Raw genomic sequence first — 17,399 nt, 5'->3', positions numbered from 1 at the left:
GCAATCATTCTTCACTTTTATTAATAACAACATTTTAACACCATCAGTACAAATCAGGATGAGGCAAATGTATACAAAATCACATAGAAAATGGTCATATCAATGTTCAGTGTAATCACCGGACACTCATTTAGTTTTTAAAAATCTGTTTGTAGAGCAAAATATTTTTTTAACAGTTACAATATAATAATGCCACTCTAAGTCAAGAAAACACAACACTTAATCATTAGCCCTTTTCCAAGCTCAAACAAAAGAATAAAACTGTTATCAGAGACACGGAAAATTCAGAATGACAGTTGTAGCATACCCGCCAAAAGAGACTCAACTGGTGGTTTTAACATTTATTGCTGTTTCACAAACCACCTCCATAAACCAATGTGAGAACTGACAAAACAAAGAAAAACAAAGCAATTACATTTCTGTTTCCACTTGTGTCTATAATAAATGGTAAATAATCACAGTACTCAGCCAAGACAACTCAGCCTTAGACCACGCAATGCACCGCCAATTCACAAAAAAAACAAAACAAAAAAAACGCGGGCAACAGTTAACATATTTTCAGACACAAATCCACAAATAATCAATGACCATAAGCACAAGGCACACCAACCTTGTGCCTCCTCGAGGGTTGCTAGGATACACAAACCTTTGACATTTTATCATTAAGTTGCCGTTTCTGCTTTGTTACCTTATTTTCCTTTGTTTTAGCCTACCTTAAACTTTTAGCGTTTTACCGCTAACTCATTTATGCCATAGTCAAGTGGCTTTGTTTTTTCCCGGCAATACAACATAGGAAGGAAGTAGGAGGTACTGTTCTTCAGAATAAATCTCACTATTTAGAAACAGAACCATTACCTCCAAAACAGGTGAAAATATACATATAAAAGCAGATGAAATGACATTTTCTTTGAAGCAACCAAAATCATGAAATTTATACATAAGGACATCATGTCAAAAAATGTATCTAAAGCAGATATTCGTTTTTCAATATTAACCTATAAACCATGCAAGCTGCCCTCTGGTGGACAAAATGAGAGACAGCAAGCACAAAACAAAGTGGGCTTGCTACAACAGCACTGCATTTGACATTGAGGCACACAATGAGCTTCATTTATCACAGATGATTAGTTATCGATACATTATGTTGTGCAGGTCGTTGCCACAGCAGACATATGTCACTGCAGTAATTAATAACAGTAATGATGGCTGCATTCCATTTAGTAGCCTCAGTTCCAGGCACCTGGCTTAGTGCATGCTCCCTTGAATGAATTAGAAGTATTAACTCCACTTCATGATCGTAAATATCTGCTGCCAAAGAGAATCTTGTCTGAATACATGCTTTTGTGTCATGTGACCCATGGCACACTGAAGCTTATTCACAGTTGGAAACAAGGCATGCCGAGTTTGTTTCTGGTTTAGAAACGTCATTAAACCAAAGCTTCATCACAGGAATGCTTATACAGTGTTGTTTAATACCTCTTTTACAACTTCATTCATTAGAACCTAAAGGCAAAGCGAAGCATAGCTATGGATGGGAGCTTGATGCACTTGATTCAGCATTGCTTGCTAACAAGTGCTCTTGTTGCCCAAGTGGCTCTTGAAGAACTCCAAGACTTTTTCCCACAGGTCCAGCTGAGCTTCAGAGTGGGCTTTTGGCTCCCCACCAAACACCACATCCCTCCCTACTGCTGCATGAAATGTGGATGGACAGTGCGGCATGTAAGGGACTTCCAAAATGTGTCCAGCTTTAGGATATGTTATCACCTTAAAAGAATCTTTGCCGTGATTTCTCAGAATTTCAGCAGCCCGCTTGGCAAAAAGCGCACTGTTCCAGTTATGGTCATCTTCAGAAACGGCAAACAGGAACTGGCAGCTGGCACGTTCAATTGGAAACAATGACGCCCTGTTCTCTTCCACGATGGGGTCTGGTGTGACATCGCGTATGTCAACAAGCCCAGAGTCTGTGACTTTCCAATTCTTCATGTCAGGTCTAATTGGAGGTATAACAATGTCCTTGTAGCGTATCGGAAACACAATGTTTGCAATGCAAGCATTAATGCAGACGGTCGCTGAGATGCCAGGGAGGAAGGAGGACATTGCCACAGCCATACAGCCACTGTGCGAGATTGATATGATGCCAATCCCAGGACCTTTAACCTGCACAGAGAGTTACCGTGTTAGTGATCTTCTTTGGTATAGCTAAGCTTAAATAAACCAGAGTAATGCATCAATAGTTTCACTTTAAAACACGTCAGAAAATGCTGAAAATGTCCGTTAAAAATTCCTATAGCCCGAGGTGTCATCTTCAGTTTCCCTGCCTTAGACAAACACTCTGAAGCCTGAAGACATTCAATTTATTATCATAAATTATCAGAAGCAGGAAGCAGGAACTTAAGAATATTTGGCTGCACATCAATTATCTGTCCATTGACTAGTGGATTAATTAACTGATCATTTTAGCTCTAGAAGTACCTTAAAGAAAAAAGTAAAAGTAGACGGCAGATAGCAACATTAACACAGTAGATATAAATATGGGCTTTTATCTCTGACACATTGTAAACATCACATGTGGGGATAAAACAGATCGACTACTAACCTCTGGCTGTGTCCTGAGATATGTCACAGCCTCTTCAAAGTATTCCAAATCCAAGCTGTCTGGGTTTTTTGGTAAACCCTTGTAGCCTAAATAGGCCAGTGCCAGAACAGCAAAGCCATTACTTGCCAGGAGGCTGGCTCTGGGCTCAGTAAGACCTCCACCAAGTGTGTACATATCCACTATTCCTGGGAATGGGCCCTTTCCTGGTGAAAAGAAGAGAATAAAAAGGGAGAGAAAGTTGAATAGAATACCCACATCTCTCAGACTTCTATGGATCTTCCTCAGCGCTCATTGCTCACAGTACACAACTAACCTGGTGGTACGAAGAGGACTCCTCGAATTCTTCCCGTTTCCACAGGTATTCTCTTCATCCCCTCTACCATGAACCCTCTCTCGTTGGTTTCAGAGGCTAACAGCTTGCCGGTCTCTCCACTCAGCGCTTCTATCTCCACCAGGATTGGGCTGAGCACATTCTTCTTCAGAAATTTAGTGTGCGGGGTCTCTGGTGCCAAGGACCAAAACAAACCCATAGGCTCCACTCCGGTGTAACTTCCTCCCAGAGAGGGCGCACGGCAGACGTCCACCTGGCCACTTTCATCCGCTTTGTACTGGGCCGCAGCCTTGAAAATCACCCCTCTGTCATCCACCAGTCTGGACCTCAGTTCAACTGGTTTGTGAGGAGCAAGTCCCTCTACTTTTATCTGCACCCGATTATTGAAGAGACAACGAGCGCTGGGGAGAATTTTCAGGCGAATCTGTGAGGAGGCCATGTCCATTCCCTTTACTGTGATACAGCTATGCCGTCAGTACAACTGTCAGGGAAATCAAATATTAAATGAATGTCAAGTGTTACTGAGAAGCTTTGCTGCAAGGAAGTGCACCAATAACCAGTGATCTTTAGAGTGACGCATGTACCTGAGCTCATGCATGCATAATTAATAACTATAACATCTGCACTCACCTACTTTCAATTAGGGCAGAGACATTTATGAAAGTACTGAATTTCACAGAACTTAGAACAGTAGATTGCCTCAAATGCCACAAACCTTGTTTTCTATTTTTACAATTTGTTTTACACGTGTGCCATGAGGAGTGTCTGGAGCCTGGGCACAAAATATTCACAGTCAAGTCATAAACATATTATATTCTGCAACAAATAGAGGAAAGCACTGATAGTTATCCTGCACAGACATGCTGGGGCATTTCTTACCACCACTGGGCTACTTGTGGGGATGATGATGATGATGATGATGATGATGATGATGGCTTGCAAGAAAAATCTACAAAATGCTATGCAGAGATGTCAGTGGAGATGTAAGATGGGCGCAGGTAGGCAATGCGCGCAGATGCCAGCGATGAGGTGATGTTCTGCCGGTAAATATGTTGCATTAGGAAAAAACATGGTGTAAGAATCATACATCAGAGCACAGAGAAATAACCAGCTGAGGATGCAGGTCCCATCATTCCCCAAATCGGATGCATGGAAAGAAATCCGTGCGCAGGGAGCCTGGCTGGATGCTGCTCTCTGACACCCGGTGCACCTAAAACCACACCGGGTTGCCAAGTGTCCATTCCGTGAAGGAAGCTTGCAGCGGCGGGAACACACCAGCATCACCTCTCGCCGTCCGTTAAAGCAGATTGAGTCTGTCAGGCTGTTACTCCCACTGCCAGTCGCACTGTCAGACGCTGTTTATTGGTAGACTGAGTGGTGTGGGGAGCCCACGACATCGTATAAATGGCTTTGTTTTAATCCATCACAGCGGGTCCATAGTGGTCTGCTTGGAGCCATTGTTGAGAAACAGCTCGGGGTCCGCACGTGAAGGTGTGAGAATGAAAGAATGACTTATTCCAAAGATGGATTTCTTTAATGTGAGCAAGTCAACAGAAGCACTGTGAAAGAAACCTCTGTGGAACTGGACTAGAATCATCATGTTTCAGAATAATGACTATTATAGTGCAAAATAAGAACATGAATAAATAAAAAAGGCATTTTACTGATGGTAAGACTTGACTTCCTGCATCATGTGATTTAGAAAGATGTCATGCATGGCTGTCTTGATAAAGTTGGATGTGGTGGGAGGGGTCGTCTTTGTCTCCTTCTTCAATATTAAACTCCTTTTTTTTTATGCAGGCTACATTGTTAATAAAACCCCAGAGAAAACACTTGAATCATCAAAGTAAATTCAGTTCCCTTTGAAACAGGCAACAGCACTTCCAAGGTTTTGAACTTTAATATGGGACCAAAACAGCAACAGTGGGATTAACACTGTTTAAAATGCATGCTTTACTTTCACAATCTTTCATCATGAAAGCTCTCTTTCCTGTCTGCTTCACATTATATTGTATCTGACAAAAAATATCTCACATTTAGTGTGTGTAGGAAACGTCAGAGATAAATGCAGGAAGGCTGAGCTGCCACTAGATGCCAACATTTGCACAAACTTAATTCTGGGAGACAAATAAACCAGTGTTATAAAACTGGTGTAAGAGGAGGCTCGATAGTGACAGGCTGAAACATGCTGATGCAATCATTCTTCACTTTTATTAATAAGAATATTTTTAATATCAATCAGTACAAATCAGGATGAGGCAAATGTATACAGAGTCACATAGAAAACGGTCATATTAATGTTCAATGTAATCACCGGACACTCATTTAGTTTTTATAGATGTTTGTGCAGTAAATTTTTTTTTTTAACAATCACAATATAATAACGCCACTCAAGGTCAAGTAAACACAACACTTAATCATTAGCCCTTTTCCAAGCTCAAACAAAAGAATAAAACTGTTATCAGAGACACGAAGAATTCAGAATGATAGTACTGCATTTGACATTGAGGCACACAATGAGCTTCATTTATCACAGATGATTAGTTATCGATACATTATGTTGTGTAGGTCGTTGTCACAGCAGACATATGTCACTGCAGTAATTAATAACAGTAATGATGGCTGCATTCCATTTAGTGGCCTCAGTTCCAGGCACCTGGCTTAGTGCATGCTCCCTTGAATGAATTAGAAGTATTAACTCCACTTCATGATCGTAAATATCTGCTGCCAGAGAGAATCTTGTCTGAATACATGCTTTTGTGTCATGTGACCCATGGCACACTGAAGCTTATTCACAGTTGGAAACAAGGCATGCCGAGTTTGTTTCTGGTTTAGAAACGTCATTAAACCAAAGCTTCATCACAGGAATGCTTATACAGTGTTGTTTAATACCTCTTTTACAACTTTATTCATTAGAACCTAAAGTCAAAGCGAAGCAGTGCGCTTGTTGCCCAAGTGGCTCTTGAAGAACTCCAAGACTTTTTCCCACAGGTCCAGCTGAGCTTCAGAGTTGACTTTTGGCTCCCCACCAAACACCACATCCCTCCCTACTGCTGCATGAAACGTGGATGGACAGTGCGGCATGTAAGGGACTTCCAAAAAGTGTCCAGCTTTAGGATATGTTACCACCTTAAAAGAATCTTTGCCGTTATTTCTCAGAATTTCAGCAGCCCGCTTGGCAAAAAGCGCACTGTTCCAGTTATGGTCATCTTCAGAAACGGCAAACAGGAACTGGCAGCTGGCACGTTCAATTGGAAACAATGACGCCCTGTTCTCTTCCAAGATGGGGTCTGGTGTGGAATCGCGTATGTCAACAAGCCCAGAGTCTGTGACTTTCCAATTCTTCACGTTAGGGGTAAGTTTAGGTATAACAATGTCCTTGTAGCGTAAGGGAAGCACAGTATTTGCAACACAACCATTAATGCAGACGACCGCTGAGATGCCAGAGAGGAAGGAGGACATTGCCACAGCCATACAGCCACTGTGCGAGATTGATATGATGCCAATCCCAGGACCTTTAACCTGCACAGAGAGTCACCGTGTTAGTGGTCTTCTTTGGTATAGCTAAGCTTAAATAAACCAGAGTAATGCATCAATAGTTTCACTTTAAAACACGTCAGAAAATGCTGAAAATGTCCGTTAAAAATTCCTAAAGCCCAAGGTGTCATCTTCAGTTTCCCTGCCTTAGACAAACACTCTGAAGCCTGAAGACATTCAATTTATTATCATAAATTATCAGAAGCAGGAAGCAGGAACTTAAGAATATTTGGCTGCACATCAATTATCTGTCCATTGACTAGTGGATTAATTAACTGATCATTTCAGCTCTAGAAGTACCTTAAAGAAAAAAGTAAAAGTAGACGGCAGATAGCAACATTAACACAGTAGATGTAAATATGGGCTTTTATCTCTGACACATTGTAAACATCACATGTGGGGATAAAACAGATCGACTACTAACCTCTGGCTGTGTCCTGAAATATGTCACAGCCTCTTCAAAGTACTCAAAATCCAAGCTGTCTGGGTTTTTTGGTAAACCCTTGTAGCCTAAATAGGCCAGTGCCAGAACAGCAAAGCCATTACTTGCCAGGAGGCTGGCTCTGGGCTCAGTAAGACCTCCACCAAATGTGTACATATCCACTATTCCTGGGAATGGGCCCTTTCCTGGTGAAAAGAAGAGAATAAAAAGGGAGAGAAAGTTGAATAGAATACCCACTTCTCTCAGACTTCTATAGATCTTCCTCAGCACTCATTGCTCACAGTACACAACTAACCTGGTGGTACGAAGAGGACTCCTCGAATTCTTCCCGTTTCCACAGGTATTCTCTTCATCCCCTCTACCATGAACCCTCTCTCGTTGGTTTCAGAGGCTAACAGCTTGCCGGTCTCTCCACTCAGCGCTTCTATCTCCACCAGGATTGGGCTGAGCACATTCTTCTTCAGAAATTTAGTGTGCGGGGTCTCTGGTGCCAAGGACCAAAACAAACCCATAGGCTCCACTCCGGTGTAACTTCCTCCCAGAGAGGGCGCACGGCAGACGTCCACCTGGCCACTTTCATCCGCTTTGTACTGGGCCGCAGCCTTGAAAATCACCCCTCTGTCATCCACCAGTCTGGACCTCAGTTCAACTGGTTTGTGAGGAGCAAGTCCCTCTACTTTTATCTGCACCCGATTATTGAAGAGACAACGAGCGCTGGGGAGAATTTTCAGGCGAATCTGTGAGGAGGCCATGTCCATTCCCTTTACTGTGATACAGCTATGCCGTCAGTACAACTGTCAGGGAAATCAAATATTAAATGAGTGTCAAGTGTTACTGAAAGGCTTTGCTGCTTGGATGTGCGCCAATAACCAGTGATCTTTAGAGTGACGCATGTACCTGAGCTCATGCATGCATAATTTACAATCACAACATCTGCACTCATCTATTTTCAATTAGGGCAGAGACATTTATGAAAGTACTGAAATTCACAGAACTCAGAACAGTAGATTGCACAAAATAATATAGAAAATATGCACAAAATATTCACAGTCAGGTCATAAACATAATATATTCTGCAACAAATAGCGGAAAGCACTGATAGTTATCCTGCACAGACATGACTCACTGAGACAATAACTACAATGACAATGGCCTTATACTGACAACGTGCTCGAGAGTAGCTGACGGAAAATGAAGGTGAGAGTGCATTCAGGGACACTCCATGTCTGACTGGGTGAAAGGTCATGTTTGATTAACACAGCTCACAACTCTGCATAAGCAACAAGACACGAGCAGCTAGCGAGCAAAACATGAAAGCTAACTTTACACCATTGATGAGCTCCTCATTTGCATATACAGTTAGCTTAATTAACTAGCTATTTAGCTCAAAGTAACGTCAGCAAATTTAAGCTTGATTTTCGCCTTGTCTTTTGCTTACCGACGTTGTCTCGAACAAACTATATACTAATTTGGGTCAAACTATAAATGCCAAAAAATGCCAATGCCAACAATATATTATGTCCTACCAGCCAGAAAGGAACAGAAAGGCATACCTGTACACCCCTGGATCTCTTCTTTATCATGGAAAATAAACACGGACATGAAAGCGGCACATACGGAGCAATTGGACGCAACCACTTTGCCACTGAAGAGGGGGATCATTTTTAAATTACCTGCGTTTGGTGTTTGTTTGTTCGTTTATTTGTCTTGTGAGTGTACCCCATCATATAATAGATAATTAATTTCGATTATGTGTATTATAATTGCAATCCCAAGTTAAATTTATGTTGGTTTCAGGACAGCACAGCTTAAAACCCCCTGTAGCTGGAATGAAATGGTCCACATTTTAGCAGTCGGCCCTTAAAATCAGGTCGTGAGTGAGACAAAATAAATAAACATTGTATTAATTAATTTTTTAATGAACGTGTTCTTTCAAATTTTCAGTGACCGAGAAATATTATTTGGTAACAAATATGATCCACTTAAGAGCCTGTACATGTATGTAGGAAGGTAAAGAGGCCACTAGATGTCAGCCTTGGCGTACAGTGTTAAAATGTGTGAACGCTTGAAAGGTTAACACGTCCTTCCTGCACAAGGGAAACGTTTAATTTACACAGTATATTATATTTGGAGTATGCCCTAGAGTTATCATCATGAGCACAGTAAGACAAGAAGAGTACATGACAGGAAAATCATTTACAGCACATGTTCACCCGATGGAATAGATAATTTGATAAGATGTTGGACCACCTTGCTGCACATGGCCTGTTTGAATTAATGAGCAAAATGGTCGAAGAATGGCCTCAGATGCCTCTTGTTTATCCCCAGGGAAGACCTGCGTGTGTCCTGTCAGAGGTTCTTTACAGGACTCAATGACATGTCAAGGTGTTTAGCAGGAGTTTTATCCTCTTAATTAGTGGTTGGTCAGTGCCAGGACTTCCAAACCGTAGACGAAGGGGGGAAATTAAGACAATGTTGGGGTGGTAACGGAGATTAGGCAGGGAGCCAGGTTTAATTGGAACTGGAGAAAGTGAAAGTAAACGTGGATTTAATAACACCCATGTAGAATTGACAAACTTGTAAACATCTGACAGAGTTTGTGCCAATGAAATCAGCTAAAGGCGATCTGCTTTTGGACATAAAGACTTTTTACACTTACAGGAGCGCCTCTTAGTCATGGGCTATGAATTTACAAGCTCAAGTTTCCTTCCTGCTTTGCATGAAAGGATTTATATGACTGGAGAGGACCTTTGCACCATTTGCTAAGTGCAATAACATCATAACGAGTAAACAGACATATTATTTTGGTCAACATATGAAGGATAGTACATGAAATACATAAAAGTAGAAGGACAACATAGATAAAGCTGTAAATTAAATATACTGTATATATCAAGAATACCTTCATTAAAGTCTATGAGCCATACAAATTCTTGTCAATAAAATGTTACACCATAAAAAAAGCTTGCTTCTGCTTGCTAAATATTAATTTGAGTGTAGTTTCTTAAAGGCAGTGTAAGCCCCATAAAATGTTCTAGACACTGTGTCTGACTAAGAGGGTAAAGGACAGGTTACTGCATGATACTGATGAAATCATCTTCACTCTCAAGCCAGTTTATATCATCCTAGTTAGCATTTCTCAATCATAAACCCTATTTGGATGTCATAGCTTCCCTATATAACCCATTAATTTTCTATGGAACAACTACTCCTCATGTGTGGATGACATGATTGATTAAATGTTTTCTGACCTCTAGCTTTAGGAGAGAGGGTATGGGATAGGGATTTCAGAAATATGTGACTGCCTCTTTTGATATTTCTCCGCAATGACGCATTATGTTTTGCAAGGTCACAGTACAGCATGAACTACAGTTCAGTACGATGAGAGATCTCACTTTTTCTCCCCTCTGAGTGAATGAAAGTAACATTTCCACCCACTTGTTTTCTTCTATCTTCCATCTGCAGGCACTTTGTGCAAATGCAGTGCGGAACTGTACATTATGTAATGAAAGGTACCCATTCTGTATGAGCACATTTAGCTCATGTGTCAATTCATTTATCACCTTTTGGTTTCAACAACTATTCATCTAAGTGTATATCTAATGCATATGCACACTGAGATGATGCGCCCTCTTCAGCGGCAACAGCCACAAATGAAAACCACATCAGAGGATGCAGTGAAACATCCTCGAGGCAACAACCAAGACTTTGTGTGAACTGTCAGAGATTAAAGAGATACTGAAATCACAGTAAGAACCTTTCAGATGGTGCAGCTATAGGTGCTGGCAGATAAGCATTTTAGTTCGGTTTGGTTGACAACATTCTGTTAAATTCATAAAATGCAGCATATTAGACTTCGTCAGGAATACAACAATAAAGTCTTGAATTTATTTCCCTCTTTGTCCCTGGTGTTTACACAGTCCATCAACACCAATCAGGATGGAGACAGGCATCCGATGTCTGACATTAAAACACTTATCAAGAGGGACTAGAGAGCTAGAAAATTTGAATTACATGAGCAAACAAATCCCTTTTCTTCATGAAGCAGACAAAAAGCACATCATAAAACATGGACTATTTTGTATTTTAGATTTTGAATTTTAGGCCTACATGACATAATCACATTCATTTTCATGATGAATATTAAATGGTGATGGAGTATGGTGACAAAATGAGAAAATCGAGAAAAATAAGTGGCTGTTTTTGTCACTGTACAAGAGGTAATTTGATAAAGATAATTGTATTCTCTGCAAATTTGTTTTCTTTATATAAACGGTTGATTGTCTCATAAGGATCACCGACTGGAGGTCGTTTATCCACTTTTTTTCATTTCCATTATTACATCTTGGCGTCCCAGTCATTCAGCAGCTAAAATTCAGCAGATAATCACACAGTATACCTGTACATATCTGGGAAATCCGCTATTACGGCACATACATCATAATCCGTGTATTTTTTAGTATCTGGGTTATTTATTGTTCTGAATTTTTGTGTATTTTTCTTTTTTGTACATTCTTTTGTCTCTCTCCGCAAAATTCTGTGCTTTTATTTTGAAATCGAGCCTTGTGGTTGGCTTGACAGATTAGGATCCGCCCTTTTAACGGAGTAGCCATGGAGACCGCGCGAGAGCGAGGCAGCTGCTAGAGTTCTCACAGCGACTGTTTCCGCACACCTAGAATAAAGAGCTGGCGAGCCGAGGACGAGGAACAACACAGCAGTGCTGACGGAAGTAGACGACGAAGACATTAGTTTTTTTATATTACCGTGCCACATTCTGCTTTGGGTGTAGCCGTTTTGACGACCGTTAATGCCTCGAATGTGAAGCCGTGAGAGGAGGGCTCGCCGCTGGTAACCTTTACGTTGGTGAGTCTGTTTTTTTTTCGCAAGCTAAGCACACATAGGCCACTACGAGGTCTCCTGCTGTCTTTCTCTTTCTCTCTTCCGCCTGTGTTTGTTGGCTTTATAATTAAAAACAGGAAACAAGTGGCCCAAGCTAGAGCTACGTTTAGCAGTTTTCTCAATAAGAAAAATGTCAGTTTTGTGTTTGTCAACTAACCTAACGAAGTGTGTTAATTAAGCTAGTCATGATCAGCCACAAACGTTGATAACCGTTAACGTTGAGGTAACTAACCTAAATTATGACAGGTCTGCCGCATTCAGTTGGCTGTAAGTCTTCACCAGCTAACATCCCTTGTTTGACAAAGTGCTTAGAGATACAATAAGGAAGATAACCGGCTCTAGAAGCTAGCTCGTTAACACTTAAAATCTGTGTCGTTACAGTTTGGTCATGTGAACAAATAATAAGTGCAACGCAGCTGCTCTCACGGCTAAAAAACGTTGTCGCATAACGTCTGTCTCACATACGGCGTATAAACATCAGACTAACTGAAACAAAGCTCGAGCAATTGTATGTGTTTCTGTGTTAGAATGGGTTTGCTTTGGTTTTGTCTTTGTTTTTGTCCAACTGTGTGTGTGTGTGTGTGTGTGTGTGTGTCGTCCTGGCAGCCCACCACACTCTTTGTTTAAATGGCTCGCAGTACAGTTGTTGCACGTGTCGAAGCGTGTGACTCTGCTTTAGAGCTGCTATGAAGCCAGTTGTCCACGTTTCATGGAGTTGCAGGGGTGTATCAGCGTGGAGGGTCTCTCTCTGCTGAGTGCAGCCCAACACTGTAATTTCCTACAGTCATCGCGCCTGTTCCAGTAAAAGTTTTGAGTCGTTTCCTGTTAGCTGCGTAGGATAAGACGTGACACTTCACATAGCAAAGGGCAGGGAAGTCCAAATGTGAGCTGCTGCTTATCATCATAATGGAGAACAAAGCTCAAAACATTGTGAGAGACCTATAAATTCAGGGAGAGGAAGGTATCAAGGTAGGACTGACTAGTGTTTTGATCATATCTTGGTGCACCGCATGTTGTTGTTGTTGTTGTTGTGGAATATATAATGTATTCTGTGAGACAATATAGATTTATCATGTCAGAATTTGCCACACAATCCTTCTGTGATAACTATCCCTGCTTTGGATTTTATGTGTCAGGGTATTAACTGTATTATCACACAAAGGTGCATTTACCATAAAATGTTCTAGGATTTTATCTATATTGCACAACACTGTGCCTGCTTCAGTTATTTCCTGACGTTTTATGCTTTTAAATTCTATATTTCTGTTCTACTTTATTTTTATTGTTCGCCAAACCCAGTAAATATTTAGACGCAGCTTGTTTTTCTGCACAGTATGAGCTCTTTTTTATGGCTTGATTCAATCCAAAATATGTTTTTCTTTGCGGAACTGATTAAATTTTCTAAGTGTCACAATCACTCATTTGACTCCCATTGTTTAGATTGGCGCGTTTTGTTTTGACACATTGTACACACCCCGGCTTTCACAGAGGAACTGGCAGATATACAATGTGCAGCCTTAATGGTTCTCAATTTAAAACCCATTGTGTTGCTGCAGTGAGATTTTTATAACTCTCAGTCCAGCATTCAGAGGCTTTTTCTGTTTGACAACATAGTTTGGAGAAAACATCTTGTGAGTAAAGATAGGAACACTCCATTTGGTTTCAGTCCCATTCTCAGATTTCCCTACCTTTCACCACTGTCAACATAACATGACAGTGTTTCATTTTTAGTGTGCTTCTCCTTATGTTTTTACTTTCCACTCTCTTTCTCTTCTCCATCTTTCTGTCTGTTTCTGCCCCCCTTCCTTGCGGCAGTACAGAGGGATGCTCGGGTGCTGTGGGGCTTAACACTACATAATACTTCATAACAAAGGGTCCTTTCTGTGCTGCCATGCAGAGCCCCATCTCTGGGCTCCCTCCGCAGGCTCAGACGGGCTCTACCATCAGCAGTAGCATTGGGGCCTATCGGGTGGAAATCTCCTCCCGGCTGTTTCTTTGGCATACTGAGTGCTCTCTGTTCCCGGACCACATGCCTGTGCTGCTGCTCTCCTTGGCTCCCTTTGCATTCCAGGAGCCCCGGGCAGCTGAAAAACTGCAGTAGCAGCCTGCTGGCTGGCTGGTCGTCTCACTGGTGTCTGAAGTGGAGAGTTGCATAGTTTTTTCCCAAAGTGGTGGACTAACCAGACCAAGTATGTATGCTGTAAAAACCTCTACTGTCTTATTGCAGTGGGTTGAAGCATGACTTACACAACTGGCAAATAGCATTGCTATTCTTAGAAATGTCATTTAGGGCTGCAACTAACAATTATTTTCATTAGCCATTATATTTGTACAGCCAAATGCATTGAGTAGATATAAAACAGAGGCAAAAATACTAGCTGTAATTAGTAAATTTAGCATTGTTGCTTGATAAATGACTTTAACCGCTATACCAAAATAGGCCTCAACGCAACCCTGGATAAGCAGCATAAGATAGATTGATTATCAATCAACCATTTCATTTCTAGTTTTATTTGAGTGTTACTGTTGATATTCACTTTTTGTAAGAGACAGTGGCTCTATAAAAATTTGCCACAAGTGCATGAAGAGGCAAGACGAGTCATCCAATGAAACTGGTGTTGCTAGTTCTACTTTACAGATGAGGCACTACAGTATATTGTTCAATATCAGACAGTCAGATGAACAGGACAGTGTGAAATGACATTCTTACGAAGGAAATGCCGCCACAACCAGAGCAAAGCTGCTCTGAAGATGTCCACTTCGAGAAGCTGTGTTGAAATCAAATATCATGCCAGGTCAGATCATATGGAGGGCACATCTTTGTTATGCCTGAAGTTACCCCCATTGGTGTACACCAAATTGTACATTATATAATTAATACATTTGTATATATAATATTTTGGTAACTAACCTTCTAATTAATAATTTGTCCCAACCACACAGAGCTTTATTTCATATGAAACAAGGAACATGTCTTTTTCTTTTAATGATGCAAGGCAGTGTTTTCCCTTCTTGCAACATCTGTTCACACGGGCTGCTGTGCTTCATGCCATAACATGTTCTTTATCAAATCTGTTAAGTCAGTCTAGATGACCTTACCTTTAAGACCTTTTTGTATTCCTTTAATAGCCTCTTTGTTGGGTGCTTCAGGTCTGATAAGATGCATCATATTCTGTCATCTGTCCTGTTTCAGTGACACTAATATAACTGAGAGTAGTTGTAATGCAATAATGGCTTGAATATCAGCCATTTAAAATGACTTTGAAATGGTACTGATAGCTATTTAAACTTGCACTGTTTGACTGTACACACACCAATGTCATTACAGGCCCTAAACTGTGATTTGGATACGCTAATGTTACCTGGCTGCATGCAGCTGCTGGCAGGAAGTGTTTGTTTATGTGGTTTTGAACAGAATTTTGTTCCAGGAACCAAGGAAACAGAACCTAAATCTGTTGAAGTTTAAAATAGCAGCACAGTTTTTAATGTGATGTGTCCAGCTTTGCATTTTCGGTGCTGCCAAACAGGAAACATACACACGCAGCTGCAAGTTAGAAAGTTGACACCAAAACTTGAAGTATTTTTTTTCTTCCATTTTCAAACTGCGTGCTGCATTAGTAATCAATGAAATGCATGAGCACAGTGCATTAAAAGATCTACAAAAAAGGCTCCGAGCTAGCTTGTTCGAGCTGATTAGAATGCTGTATTTTGTGGGATACCTTAGCACAACGTTAATGACTTTCTCCTTTCACAGATGCTCTTGTGCGAAAGCAATTAAGCTAATTCTGCTTAAGTTTTCACTTTACAAACATACCGGCCGGTCAATACTCTGCCCTCCGCTCTCTCCGGAGGTCAGTCCTGCATTTTAAGTGCAGTCCCAAGTGGTTATTTACATCCCAACAAGCGCCTTTGAACAAAACACTTGTTTGTTTTCCTGCCTTTGACTTTTATTTGCTGATATTTCGAAGACATTCATCTGGCACGAACATTATCTGAGTTAACATTGGGCCTCTCTGTAACCCAGGCATTAGCAGCGGTGTGTAGCAAATGAGAAAACGTCTATGAATCAAACGGCTGGCACAGGTCCCCTGCATGTGTTTTTGACTGTCTGCCCTTTGGCTCAATGCAGTGCCCAAACTGTTCTGCCAAAACCAACTTGCGTCACTCTCTCCCACTGACCTGCACTGCATGCAGGTATGCCTCTCCATCCTACACTTGTGGACATTAGAAAGGTGGCAGGCAGTAGGGGGCTCTGCTTTTTATGTGTGTTGGAAAATTTCTGCCATTTTTTAAATGATTTTGATCGTTGGTAATTTAAAATGTAACTTCCTTATTAAAATACATACTGTCTATGTTTGGGTGGCTGCTTACATCTTTGGCTTTGTGACTTTCAGCTTTATGCAGTATATACATTGTCACCCAACCATGTTCTGTATGCGCATGTGTGTCCACAGCTACTTCCCTCATTACAGCAGTTCCGGGTCGTTGGTGGCACTGCCAGTGGCCACGTAGCGGATCTGCAATCAAATTCGCTGCGCTTTAAGTGCAGCCATGCCATTACTGTAGCCATTAGCTCAGCAGCCTTGTGTAACTGTAATGGGCCCTCTGCCCTCTCTTGAGGATATCTGCTTGCCAGCATGCTAGTTCCTTACAAAACGCAACTACTGCTCCTTCTTCCCAGTCTCTGTGTAGCAATGTGACCTAGACTATGTGCACCTGCATCTCATTTACGTAATGACAGTGTGCGTCTTGTCCTATACCCTCAAGCAACCCACAAATGCTTTTAGGAAGTTAGTCTATTCGGTATCATGGAGTGATTTTGTGAAGAGAGGATGAGGGTGTTATTGTCTGTGTGCATATGGATGTATTTTTCCTTGCTCTGATGCTGTTTAAAGGTGTCTCACAGTAACTCTTTATCTCCTCTCCGCTGTCGTCCAGCTGTTCTGGGAACACGGCGTTTGATTTTACATTCACTCTGTAGATTAGATATCACTTAAGGTAGACATGAACATGACAGATGAAGCAAAAGCTTCTTCTGCAGTCACTAATAACTGGTGCAAGGAACAAAGCATAAGCAACTAAGGCTTATGGTTTGCATGTCATACAGTATGTTGGCCATATTAGCAGCTAGAGAATATGGCAGATATTTTGGAAAGTAGCATCTGATGGAGTTTACATAATGTATCTATCAAACTCTGTCCCTTGTAACAATCTGCAGCATATGGCAGAGTAGCATCACAGCTGAGCACACGGCGGTAAGACATCTGTTTATCATTCGGCTGTGAATTACTCTACCCGCTTTATCATAACTCTTTTGCTACATTTGAGGAAGGCCTGCTACAAAAGTTTTTGTTTTGCGCATTCATAAATGCATGAAGAAACTAATATTGAACAAACATCAAATACACACAACTTTGGCTCATAGGCAGTGCTGTCCAAACACCAGGGAGCAGTCAGAGTCATAAAGCTATTAAAATTGTCCTTTTTTTTAATATGAAGCTGCAGTAAAATGCAGCTCCTTGGGGAAACTCTTCTCCTGGCTATTGGTACTTTTACAAAAGTCGCAGTTATAATCGCTGTTTTGTTCAGCGCTG

The 17,399-nt window shown here is 41.2% G+C and overlaps 3 protein-coding genes across 3 annotated transcripts in view; 1 reads left to right on the top strand and 2 right to left on the bottom strand.

Moving 5' to 3' along the window:
- Positions 1-3,387, bottom strand: LOC139348196 (acyl-coenzyme A thioesterase 1-like). Its single transcript, XM_070988166.1, has 3 exons — positions 2,910-3,387; positions 2,597-2,799; positions 1-2,157 (listed from the first exon to the last, which is right to left on the bottom strand). The coding sequence occupies exons 1-3, from the start codon at positions 3,370-3,372 to the stop codon at positions 1,567-1,569; spliced, it is 1,257 nt and encodes a 418-aa protein (XP_070844267.1). The 5' UTR covers positions 3,373-3,387; the 3' UTR covers positions 1-1,566.
- Positions 3,388-5,123: 1,736 nt separating this feature from the next.
- LOC139348195 (acyl-coenzyme A thioesterase 1-like) lies at positions 5,124-8,536 on the bottom strand. The gene is made up of 4 exons (XM_070988165.1): positions 8,460-8,536; positions 7,202-7,700; positions 6,889-7,091; positions 5,124-6,449 (listed from the first exon to the last, which is right to left on the bottom strand). Exons 2-4 carry the CDS (start codon positions 7,662-7,664, stop codon positions 5,853-5,855), a joined length of 1,263 nt encoding a protein of 420 aa, XP_070844266.1. The 5' UTR covers positions 7,665-7,700; positions 8,460-8,536; the 3' UTR covers positions 5,124-5,852.
- Positions 8,537-11,499: 2,963 nt separating this feature from the next.
- susd6 (sushi domain containing 6) overlaps positions 11,500-17,399 on the top strand; it is a 30,567-nt gene continuing 24,667 nt past the window's right edge. The window contains exon 1 of the mRNA XM_070987138.1: positions 11,500-11,769. The gene's annotated coding sequence lies outside the window, so the exon portion shown is untranslated. The remainder of the gene's footprint in view (positions 11,770-17,399) is intronic.

This window comes from Chaetodon trifascialis, chromosome 19 (genome assembly GCF_039877785.1).
Source record: "Chaetodon trifascialis isolate fChaTrf1 chromosome 19, fChaTrf1.hap1, whole genome shotgun sequence".
Taxonomy (NCBI): Eukaryota; Metazoa; Chordata; class Actinopteri; order Chaetodontiformes; family Chaetodontidae; genus Chaetodon; species Chaetodon trifascialis.
This window is presented reverse-complemented; position numbering and strand designations above follow the sequence as displayed.

Bases quoted from the DNA above. Each gene is read 5' to 3' on its own strand.
- LOC139348195 (XM_070988165.1), bottom strand. From the start codon at position 7,664: ATGGACATGGCCTCCTCACAGATTCGCCTGAAAATTCTCCCCAGCGCT. The intron at 7,092-7,201 runs GTTAGTTGTGTA...TCTTTTCACCAG, and splicing joins AGTCCTCTTCGTACCACCAG to GAAAGGGCCCATTCCCAGGA. The intron at 6,450-6,888 runs GTTAGTAGTCGA...CTCTCTGTGCAG, and splicing joins ATTTCAGGACACAGCCAGAG to GTTAAAGGTCCTGGGATTGG.
- LOC139348196 (XM_070988166.1), bottom strand. From the start codon at position 3,372: ATGGACATGGCCTCCTCACAGATTCGCCTGAAAATTCTCCCCAGCGCT. The intron at 2,800-2,909 runs GTTAGTTGTGTA...TCTTTTCACCAG, and splicing joins AGTCCTCTTCGTACCACCAG to GAAAGGGCCCATTCCCAGGA. The intron at 2,158-2,596 runs GTTAGTAGTCGA...CTCTCTGTGCAG, and splicing joins ATCTCAGGACACAGCCAGAG to GTTAAAGGTCCTGGGATTGG.